General features: G+C 53.3%; 2 protein-coding genes across 3 annotated transcripts in view; one reads left to right on the top strand and one right to left on the bottom strand.

Moving 5' to 3' along the window:
* Positions 1-66: 66 nt before the first annotated feature.
* Positions 67-8,055, top strand: LOC145550339 (leucine-rich repeat-containing protein 39-like). 2 transcript variants are annotated; one of them, XM_081604343.1, is made up of 9 exons: positions 67-151; positions 3,274-3,433; positions 3,737-3,845; positions 3,915-4,071; positions 4,154-4,290; positions 4,714-4,859; positions 4,967-5,119; positions 7,413-7,559; positions 7,887-8,055. In XM_081604343.1, exons 2-9 carry the CDS (start codon positions 3,312-3,314, stop codon positions 7,894-7,896), a joined length of 981 nt encoding a protein of 326 aa, XP_081460469.1. In that variant the 5' UTR covers positions 67-151; positions 3,274-3,311; the 3' UTR covers positions 7,897-8,055. The 2 variants fall into 2 exon arrangements, with proteins under 2 accessions (XP_081460469.1, XP_081460470.1); XM_081604344.1 differs by having other exon boundaries at positions 71-151; positions 3,271-3,433.
* LOC145550338 (tRNA:m(4)X modification enzyme TRM13 homolog) overlaps positions 8,032-10,225 on the bottom strand; it is a 5,716-nt gene continuing 3,522 nt past the window's right edge. Inside the window, exons 5-11 of the mRNA XM_081604342.1 lie at positions 9,881-9,950; positions 9,707-9,813; positions 9,420-9,617; positions 9,239-9,311; positions 9,095-9,169; positions 8,405-9,026; positions 8,032-8,326 (exon numbers count right to left, since the gene is read on the bottom strand). Coding sequence (XP_081460468.1) covers positions 8,032-8,326; positions 8,405-9,026; positions 9,095-9,169; positions 9,239-9,311; positions 9,420-9,617; positions 9,707-9,813; positions 9,881-9,950 — 1,440 coding nt within the window. The remainder of the gene's footprint in view (positions 8,327-8,404; positions 9,027-9,094; positions 9,170-9,238; positions 9,312-9,419; positions 9,618-9,706; positions 9,814-9,880; positions 9,951-10,225) is intronic.

Genomic DNA, 10,225 nt, shown 5'->3' with positions numbered 1-10,225 from the left:
AGGGAGACGCCAGTCTTACACCCATTCCTACAGGAAGCAGCTGCCGTCAGATCCGGGTCATGTGACCAGTCGGGTCACGTGACCCGGTCTATTCTTGGCCAGCAGATCGGAGGTCGGGTTGCAGCATGAAGGACGGCAGCAGAACTCCAAGGTGAGAATCAGAATTTTACTAACAGTCTGGTTCCAGAACTGGCCAACCGGACTCTGGTTCTCCAGAGATCCAGATAAAACGGCCTCCTGGTTCCGGAGGTCCAGTTTAGAACTGGGTCACAGAAGCCCAGCTGCTCACGTTTCCAGCAGTTTGTGGTTGTTAAAGGGCCAGAATCACGTAAAATCTTTCACGTCTTCGAGTTGCACTGATTCAACCTCCCAGGTGTTAAACACCTGGGTGGCCCTAGCCCCGCCTTCAAGACGCAGCTCAATTCCTTCAGACTAGCCAGCAGCAATTAGCAGTGTCTGCTAGCACGATGCAATGTCCTAACGTGTATAACGGGGACGCAAACGAGCCGATCAAACGTCTAATTTTAGTTTCATCAACGAGACTCTGAATCCAGATTCATGACCAGCTGATTGGTTCCAGCCTGTCAGCCAAGCATCAGGGTCACCGAGACCAGAGCTTCTGCCTCAGGAGCTCAATAAATCTCTGATTTGGGACGACTGGGAGCAGCGGGAGAATCCTGCAGGCCAGTCCTCAGCCCCAGAGTCATGAGTACGCAGACGCCTCAGTGAGCGGCCTGGCTCGTTGCTGCCATGCGTCACGTCTGCCATGTTGAATGGGATCTTAGTGCCAGTGAGCTAATAGTGTTCTGAACAGAATATAAAGGTCCATGTCAGATATTGCTGCCAACTGTAAATGAGCATTTGCTGACATTGTACCAAAGTAACATTTATCTTGGTTTGTGTTGAACATTTAGTCCAGCCTGCAGTCAGTGAGCATCAGTACTCAGTGAGTTATTTACTCAGTGCATTGTGGGACATGTCCACTGGGTCATCAGACGAGATGAGACAATAAACGGCCCCAACATGTCGCGTCACGTCATAAAGCCTCAGATGTCGTGGAGCCGGTGGCCTGTTGGACGTCCAGCAGAGGACGTTTGGATCCTCGGTGCAGCTCCTGGTACCGGCGGAGCTGCGGTTCCTACCGCGGCCACCAGGGGGCCCAGAGCTGCGGTTCCTATCGCGGCCACCAGGGGGCCCAGAGCTGCGGTTCCTACCGCGGCCACCAGGGGACCCAGAGCTGCGGTTCCTACCGCGGCCACCAGGGGGCTCAGAGCAACTTATTATAATTTCTATATGCATTGTCAAATATATATTAATGTAAAAACAAGTCACTTCACAATGAAATTGTGTGTTTTTGATATTATAATTAAATAAATTATTACTAAAAAAAGAAAAAAAAGAAAATCAGCTCCACTGAGGGGCCCTTAGTGGCCTTGGGGCCCTAAGCAGCTGCTTAGTTTGCTTGTCCCTTGGTCCGGCCCTGCATCGACGTATTTGTATCTGTGCTCAACCTGTTCAGAGATTCTTGCTGATTTTCCGTTTCAGGTTCACTGATCACAGCATTTAACTCGACATAACCTGAAGCACCAACAGCGAGTTTAAACTTCCACGCAGGTGTTCTGACTGTCTGTCAGACCTGAAAATCCAACATACTTCATGCCAGGGGCGCCGCCAGGAATCTTCAGTTTGAATCTGCACAGCTCTGTGCTATGCTAGCTGCAGCACGGCTCTGTGCTACGCTAGCTGCAGCACAGCTCTGTGCTATGCTAGCTGCAGCACAGCTCTGTGCTAAGCTAGCTGCAGCACAGCTCTGTGCTATGCTAGCTGCAGCACAGCTCTGTGCTACGCTAGCTGCAGCACAGCTCTGTGCTATGCTAGCTGCAGCACAGCTCTGTGCTACGCTAGCTGCAGCACAGCTCTGTGCTACGCTAGCTGCAGCACAGCTCTGTGCTACGCTAGCTGCAGCACTGCTCTGTGCTATGCTAGCTGCAGCACTGCTCTGTGCTATGCTAGCTGCAGCACAGCTCTGTGCTACGCTAGCTGCAGCACAGCTCTGTGCTATGCTAGCTGCAGCACAGCTCTGTGCTACGCTAGCTGCAGCACAGCTCTGTGCTATGCTAGCTGCAGCACAGCTCTGTGCTATGCTAGCTGCAGCACAGCTCTGTGCTATGCTAGCTGCAGCACAGCTCTGTGCTATGCTAGCTGCAGCACAGCTCTGTGCTATGCTAGCTGCAGCACAGCTCTGTGCTATGCTAGCTGCAGCACAGCTCTGTGCTATGCTAGCTGCAGCACAGCTCTGTGCTATGCTAGCTGCAGCACAGCTCTGTGCTATGCTAGCTGCAGCACAGCTCTGTGCTAAGCTAGCTGCAGCACAGCTCTGTGCTATGCTAGCTGCAGCACAGCTCTGTGCTACGCTAGCTGCAGCACAGCTCTGTGCTATGCTAGCTGCAGCACAGCTCTGTGCTACGCTAGCTGCAGCACAGCTCTGTGCTACGCTAGCTGCAGCACTGCTCTGTGCTATGCTAGCTGCAGCACTGCTCTGTGCTATGCTAGCTGCAGCACAGCTCTGTGCTACGCTAGCTGCAGCACAGCTCTGTGCTATGCTAGCTGCAGCACAGCTCTGTGCTACGCTAGCTGCAGCACAGCTCTGTGCTATGCTAGCTGCAGCACAGCTCTGTGCTATGCTAGCTGCAGCACAGCTCTGTGCTATGCTAGCTGCAGCACTGCTCTGTGCTATGCTAGCTGCAGCACAGCTCTGTGCTACGCTAGCTGCAGCACAGCTCTGTGCTATGCTAGCTGCAGCACAGCTCTGTGCTACGCTAGCTGCAGCACTGCTCTGTGCTACGCTAGCTGCAGCACGGCACAGAGTGAGGGGGAGGAAGGATGAGCAGCACCATGAGGTTGTGATTGACAGCACTAAAACTCTCCTGCTGTTGTTTCTAGCACACGTCACCATGAAGCTCCAAGCAGGAACCATTTCATGCAGATCCAGGAGCTTCAGGACAAAACGGATGTGTTTTTGGTCTGAGGGGAAACATTAAATTTTTACTGCTAAAAACAATCTTTGAAAATACAATATGACTAATTTTGTATTTGACAGGACCCAAAGTTCATTTTATTTTATTTATATGAACAAAATATAACTAATTAAATTGTGGAGGGCCCCCTGCTGGTCAGGGCCCCTAGAATGGTCATCCCGCGCCCCTGCCTTATGGTAATGCGCATGCGCACATCGATGTTACGTCACATACTGTCCTCCTGCGTCCTCAGCAGAGGTTGAGGAAGACGTCCAGAGGTCAGAGGTCGACATCATGGTGGGCGTGGCGGCGTGTGGCTCGGTGAGCTCCATCAAAGCTCTGTGGGAAACGCGGATCCAGAGACGGAGGCAGGAGGAGGAGCAGAGGAGACCGTCCAGGGGCGGGGCCACCGGCAGGTTAGACCCCGCCCACTCACTCCTATTGGTTGATATCATCATTGGTTTAATCCCGGGTGGTTGTCATGGTAACGGAGTTAAGGAGTCCTGTTTGTGTTCAGACACCATGAATCTGGACTGGGACCAGTATGGCTCCACATACTGGTTCCAGTTCATAAGCTCCTCTGCATAAGAACCGGACCGGGCCGGACCAGGAGAATGGTGTCCAGAACCAAACTGAGATCAAAGGTTCTTCAGAACCAGGATCAGTAGTCGGGTTCTGGTGGGCCCAGTTCCTAACTGCGGTGACCCGTTCTGGACCAGGCTGAGCGTCCAGGTCTGGGAGGACCAGGCGGTTCTGGCCCGCCTCAGGGAGAAGCTGCAGACAGAAGATGGACGGCTGGTTCTCCGGATAGAACAAGAGGAGTGGAAGGTACCGCCCAGGGACCAGCCCGGTTCCCTGGTCCAGAACATCCTGTTGACCCTTCTGTGTTTGTCTCAGAACCTGCCGGCATGTCTGGTTCGGTTCGTCCAGGTCCAGGAGTGGCAGATCCACAGAACCGGCCTGCTGAAGGTTCCGCCATTCATCTGCAGCTTCCAAAATCTCTTGGTTCTGGACCTGTCCCGGAACGCCATCACCGAGATTCCGCAGCAGATCGGTAAGCACCGACTGGGCCCAGGTGACCCATACTGGTTCTATCCAGCCTCTGAACACCTGTCGTGACCCGGTTCTCGTCTCAGGGAAGCTGACCCGGCTCAGAGAGCTGCTGCTGAGCTACAACCGGATCCGAGTCGTTCCTGAAGAACTCGGTGGCTGTGAGATTCTGGAGAGGCTGGAGCTGGCCATGAACCGGGACCTGAAGGAGCTCCCAGACCAGGTACCAGACCAGGACCAGGTACCAGACCAGGTACCAGGTCCCAGACCAGGTACCAGACCAGGTACCAGACCAGGTCCCAGACCAGGTACCAGACCAGGTACCAGACCAGGTACCATTCCAGGTACCAGACCAGGTACCAGACCAGGTACCAGGTACCAGACCAGGTACCATTCCAGGTACCAGACCAGGTACCATTCCAGGTACCAGACCAGGTACCAGACCAGGTACCAGGTACCAGACCAGGTACCAGGTACCAGACCAGGTACCATTCCAGGTACCAGACCAGGTACCATTCCAGGTACCAGACCAGGTCCCAGACCAGGTACCAGACCAGGTACCATTCCAGGTACCAGACCAGGTACCAGACCAGGTCCCAGTACAGTCTGGGTCCGGTCCAGTTGACCCGTCTCTGTTGGTCTCCAGCTGAGGAAGTTGGTTCGGCTGCAGCACCTGGATCTGTCCATGAACGACTTCGTCTCGCTGCCAGATTGTGTCGTCGCCCTGCCGGCGCTGCAGTGGCTCGACATGGGCGGCAACCGCCTGCAGCAGTTGCCTGACGACATCCACAGGTAGGGACACCTGAGCCCCGCCCCCTGCGGCGCTGAGCTCCGCCCCCTGTGGCGCTGAGCTCCGCCCCCTGTGGCCCAGTGGACCAATGGGACGTGTCTGTCCTCAGGATGCAGATGCTGCAGACGCTGTGGCTGCAGAGGAATGAGCTGCAGATCCTGCCAGAGAACATCAGCAGGATGTCCAGACTGGACACGCTGGTCCTCAGCAGCAACAGGCTGAGGGACATCCCATCCCTGATGGAGGACATGACCAACCTCAGGTACACGTTCATCTGTCTCAGTCCCCGAAGACGTCAGCGCTGCAACAGCAGGATCGAACAAACGAAACCCGTCTTCAGCTCAAGCCTCTAGACAAGCCTCACATTTGGTTCAGCTGTCGGAGACGAACATGTCCAAGACCTACATGTCCAAGACCTGCATGTCCAAGACCTACAGGTCCAAGACCTACATGTCCAAGACCTACAGGTCCAAGACCTGCATGTCCAAGACCTACAGGTCCAAGACCTGCATGTCCAAGACCTGCATGTCCAAGACCTGCATGTCCAAGACCTACAGGTCCAAGACCTGCATGTCCAAGACCTGCATGTCCCCGTGAGACCAGGACGGTTCTGAGCTGCTCCAGAACCACAACTGACAACAAGCCATCAAACAGTTTGGCAAAATCAAAAGAATCTGTAAATTCAGAGCGTCTGAGAACCGTTGAGGAAAATTGAATATTCTGAGTTTCATACAGTTCATCATACATGTGAACACGTTATTTTGAGTAAAACTCCTAATTTAGAACAGGTTTGTGTTCATGATTTAATCTGAAACTGTTGATGGGTCAGTTCCCAACGCCAGGAGGAGCGATGGAGACCTGCAGGGAGCGTTTGGTTGTCAGAGGTCAGGAGGCCATTTTAGGCGGTTTCACCTGGACGAGCAAGAGAGAGAGAGAAGTTTGTTCTGTTCACAAAGTCATAAAGTTTCCAAACGAGCATCTGGTGTGAAAACAACAGAGAATCTAAAACCACCATCATCTAATTCATTCTGAGATTGTGATGTCTGCCAGTTCATCAGAATCAAATAGAAAATGTTTTTAGTGTTTGAAAACTGCTCAGGTGTTTTATAGAAGGTTGTTGGGAAACGATTCTTTCACTCGATAGGATAAACCAGGAGCCCCAAACCTTTACCTGAGGGCCACATGACGTCTCTCTGCTGGGGGCCGGAGTCAGTTTGGAACAGAAAGACTGCAGGAGAGTCTACATGTAAAAATGTGTTGTTTTCCAGAAAGAACAAATAATCCTCTCTGGGTTCTTCACAGAACAAATCCAGGAAGGATTATAATCCGTATTTTCTAACTATTAAACCAGGTTTTCCACACCATGCAGCAGCAGCAGCAGAGGGGCGGACACCAACATCTGGGTCAGAACAGGTCGACTGAATATCACATTTATTACGGCTGAAAAATAAAAGTTTCCAAGTTTAGATTTAACTGAACTGATTAGTTTCTGAACCGTAACTGTAACAAAGTGCTGATCCTTCGTGTTGCTACTAGCTAAATGTGCTAAATGAAAATGGGCGCTTTCTTCTTCTTCTTCTTTAGATTTCAACAGCAGCTTGCATCCATTATTGTTGCTCTACTGCCACCTACTGGATCCTAATATCTATTCCTCAGATTCTCATAATGATCCCAGTATTTTAATAAAACTAAAAATCTTTTTCCCCTCAATGCTATTTAACTGATCAACAACATTCTCAAATTTCAATTCCCTATTAAAACCTAATTCCGTTTTAATGGGCGCTTTCTTCTTTTATTTCCAATTTGGACTTCCAATCATTCACTTCCTGCTAGAGAGCCCCCTGGTGGTGGAAGAAAAATCCACATATAAGCAGCTTATAGTCTGGAAAATATGGAAAACAATCTGAATTCTCTGGTATTGTTCAGGGGCCGGACCAAATGTGGAGGCGGGCCGGATTCGGCCCGCGGGCCGTAGTTTGGGGTTTCACACTAATCTGTGAAAAACATGAAACAGTTCAGGACAGATGAGGAACTTTGTCCTGTGTTCAGAAAGAGACAGTGAGAGACGTCTTCCAGTTGGACCAGCAGATATATAAAATATAAAATCACACCTTTATGTAAACGTTCAGATTTGCTGATTTTGCTTTGATGTTTGAAGTGCTAATGAGATTTTATACTTTTAAATGTCAGAATAAACTCTGAAGACGTGGAGCTTTGACTTGTCCGTGTCCAGAGAGACGCGTCTCTGCCTCTCCGTGGCTTTTGTGTCCACGCAGGAGGAGGACAGGGACTAACGAGCCAGAAGCTCATGGTTCTATTCTTACAGACTGTGGACAGACTGTCCAACCGCAGGACAGACTGTCCAACCGCAGGACAGACTGTCCAACCGCAGGACAGACTGTCCAACCGCAGGACAGACTGTGGACAGACTGTCCAACCACAGGACAGACTGTGGACAGACTGTCCAAGTTGGGCAATCTGCAGTGCGTCAGTCCCAGGTCGGTCTCTCATGTCTCAGGCTCATGGACTGATTCTGCGCCGTCTCTTGTGGACAGGTTTGTGAATTTCCGGGACAACCCTCTGATTGTGGACGTGTCTCTGCCCCTGAGGACGGAGGACGGGGAAGACGACCGGGAGATGTTTGGACGGGACTTCATGCTCACCTACATCCAGGAGAAACGACGCCGTGCTGAGCCTCCACCGTTAGTACCGCCGGTTCTGATGGTACCGCCGGGTCTGATGGTACCGCCGGTTCTGATGGTACCGCCGGGTCTGATGGTACCGCCGGGTCTGATGGTACCGCCGGTTCTGATGGTACCGCCGGGTCTGATGGTACCGCCGGGTCTGGACTCTAACCCTTACTAGTAAACTGCTTCAGCTGTAACCGGGTCACCACGGCAGAACCTGACCCACTAACTGGATTAACGGAACCATCCGACCCAAACATTAACCTCCATGTTGATCACGGTCTAATGGTACCACTAACCGGGCCGGCGGGTTCTGACGTCTTTCTGTTATGGACCTTTCAGAGACGGATGAAGACCAGCCCAGACATGACCCGGTTCAGCTCGGCCCCTCTACCGCCTGATTCCGGTGAACCGGATCAGAACCAGAACCCAGTTTGGATCAAGAGACAGAATTGAAATCAGAACCTGGAGCTGATCAAGTTTGACTTTAATAAACGGGTTCTGATCCACAGACTGTCGCTTTTATTACAGCTGCTGGTTCCGGACAGGAACCAGACACTAGCTGGTCCGGTCCAGCAGGGCGTGAACCAGGCCAGAACCGGGCGAGTCCGTCAGGACGAGGCAGGGCGGTCAGCAGAACGTTCTCCAAGGTCACCTCTGCGTCTATGTAGCCAATCAGACGACTGCTGAAGCCTCTGGTCCGCAGGAAGTCCCGCCTACCGCTGTCGATCAGCAGCTTACAGAGCCGACCCAGATGCTCCCGTTCTGCCGCCGACCAGAACCTGCAGAACCACAGGAGGATGGATCAGAACCAGGAGGTACTGCTGCTCCAGAACCGCCAGCAGAAATCAAAGCTTTACCTGCTCAGCGCCGCCAGCTGCTCCGCTTCTTCACGACCTTCAGCCGCTCCGCTCTGATTGGCTGCTCCGCTGTGATTGGCCGCTCCGCTCTGATTGGCCGCTCCGCTCTGACTGGCCGCTCCGCTCTGATTGGCCGCTCCGCTCTGATTGGCCGCTCCGCTGTGACTGGCCGCTCCGCTGTGATTGGCCGCTCCGCTCTGACTGGCCGCTCCGCTCTGATTGGCCGCTCCGCTCTGATTGGCCGCTCCGCTCTGATTGGCCGCTCCGCTGTGACTGGCCGCTCCGCTCTGATTGGCCGCTCCGCTGTGATTGGCCGCTCCGCTCTGATTGGCCGCTCCGCTCTGATTGGCCGCTCCGCTCTGATTGGCCGGCGGGCCGCAGGTGGCCCAGCTGGACATGCGGCAGAAGGCGGAGAACTCGGCGGGTCCGAGTCCTCTCTGGAGGAAGAACTGCTGACCCACGTAGTGACGCCACTCACAGCGGTGGTGGCAGCATAATGCCACGGCCAGGCCCAGAACCGGACCAGTACCAGAGTTGAGCTCTGGCCCTCTGAGGCGCTTGGGAAGCGGCTGGGTGCCTGGTCGGGTTCCGGCCGTGTCCAGTAGGCAGCGCAGGGCCAGATCTGGGGGCAGAACCAGAACCAGAACCAGAACCGGGATCTAGCAGCTGAATTGGACCTGCAGCTCTCACCTGTCGCCGCTCCGCAGAGATGCTTCCCGACTCCCACCAGTGGCAGCGCTTTCTCCCTCAGCACTGGAACTTTACCTGCATAAAACCGGGTCAGAACCGGGTCAGAACCAGCACTGCAGAGCCTCAGAAGATGCCGGGTCTTACTCAGGTCCAGGTGCTGAATGTCCACTTGTAGCCGCTCAAATGGGTCTGCAGAACCCTGGTGCTTCCCGTCCACCTGAAGAAGGGAAAAGGTGAGAGGGGCAGGTCCAGTTCTAGTTCTGGTCGGTTTCATGGATTTACATCAATATTTATCGGACCGGTTCTGGTTCCCTGGTTCTCCTACCTTGAAGCGGGTGCTGCAGCGCTCCACCAGCAGCAGCTGGAGGTCCTGGCTGGTTTCCATGGCGACGCCCTGACCCTCAGGGTTCTGCAGGGCCCGGTGGATCCAGTGGGACAGCTTTCCCCGCCCAGCGCCGAATTCCACAAAGCAGCGCCCCCTGCTGAGCAGACCCAGCTCCTGCAGGTGACCTAGGAGGGAGGCCTGAACACACCTGGCCGTCAGACAGGCTCCGCCCCCTCAGAGGGGACCGGCTCGTCGATTGGTTCGTCTCCACTGGCGTCTGCCCTCACCTGTTGCTTCAGGTGTTTGTGGGCGGAGCCTCCGTTCCTTGGGTCAGACAGTTCTTCCTGGAGGACGGGATGGGACAGAGTCCTGTCCTCCATGTCCTGCTGAAGACCTGCAGGGGGACATGGACTAACCAGGTCCTTTTCTGGTTACCTGGTTACCTGGCAGCAGAAACTCACCTTCAGCAGCTGCCTTCAGTTTCTCCACCAGAGACTCCAGATCTGCTCTGCTGCGCTCAGCCAGAGACACCTGATACACACCATCATCACCATCATCATCACCATCATCATCATCATCATCATCATCATCATCATCATCACCATCATCATCATCATCATCACCATCATCATCATCATCATCACCATCATCATCATCATCATCATCACCATCATCATCATCACCATCATCATCATCATCATCACCATCATCACCATCATCATCATCATCATCATCACCATCATCATCATCATCATCACCATCATCACCATCATCATCATCATCATCATCACCATCATCATCATCAT

Source organism: Poecilia reticulata, unplaced genomic scaffold, assembly GCF_904066995.2.
Source record: "Poecilia reticulata unplaced genomic scaffold, P_reticulata-male-v2 Scaffold_35, whole genome shotgun sequence".
Lineage (NCBI taxonomy): Eukaryota > Metazoa > Chordata > Actinopteri > Cyprinodontiformes > Poeciliidae > Poecilia > Poecilia reticulata.
Note: the sequence above shows the minus strand (reverse complement) of the source record. Positions and strands in the feature narration are given on the sequence as shown.

Bases quoted from the DNA above. Each gene is read 5' to 3' on its own strand.
- LOC145550339 (XM_081604343.1), top strand. From the start codon at position 3,312: ATGGTGGGCGTGGCGGCGTGTGGCTCGGTGAGCTCCATCAAAGCTCTG. The intron at 4,291-4,713 runs GTACCAGACCAG...GTTGGTCTCCAG, and splicing joins TGAAGGAGCTCCCAGACCAG to CTGAGGAAGTTGGTTCGGCT. The intron at 4,860-4,966 runs GTAGGGACACCT...GTCTGTCCTCAG, and splicing joins TTGCCTGACGACATCCACAG to GATGCAGATGCTGCAGACGC.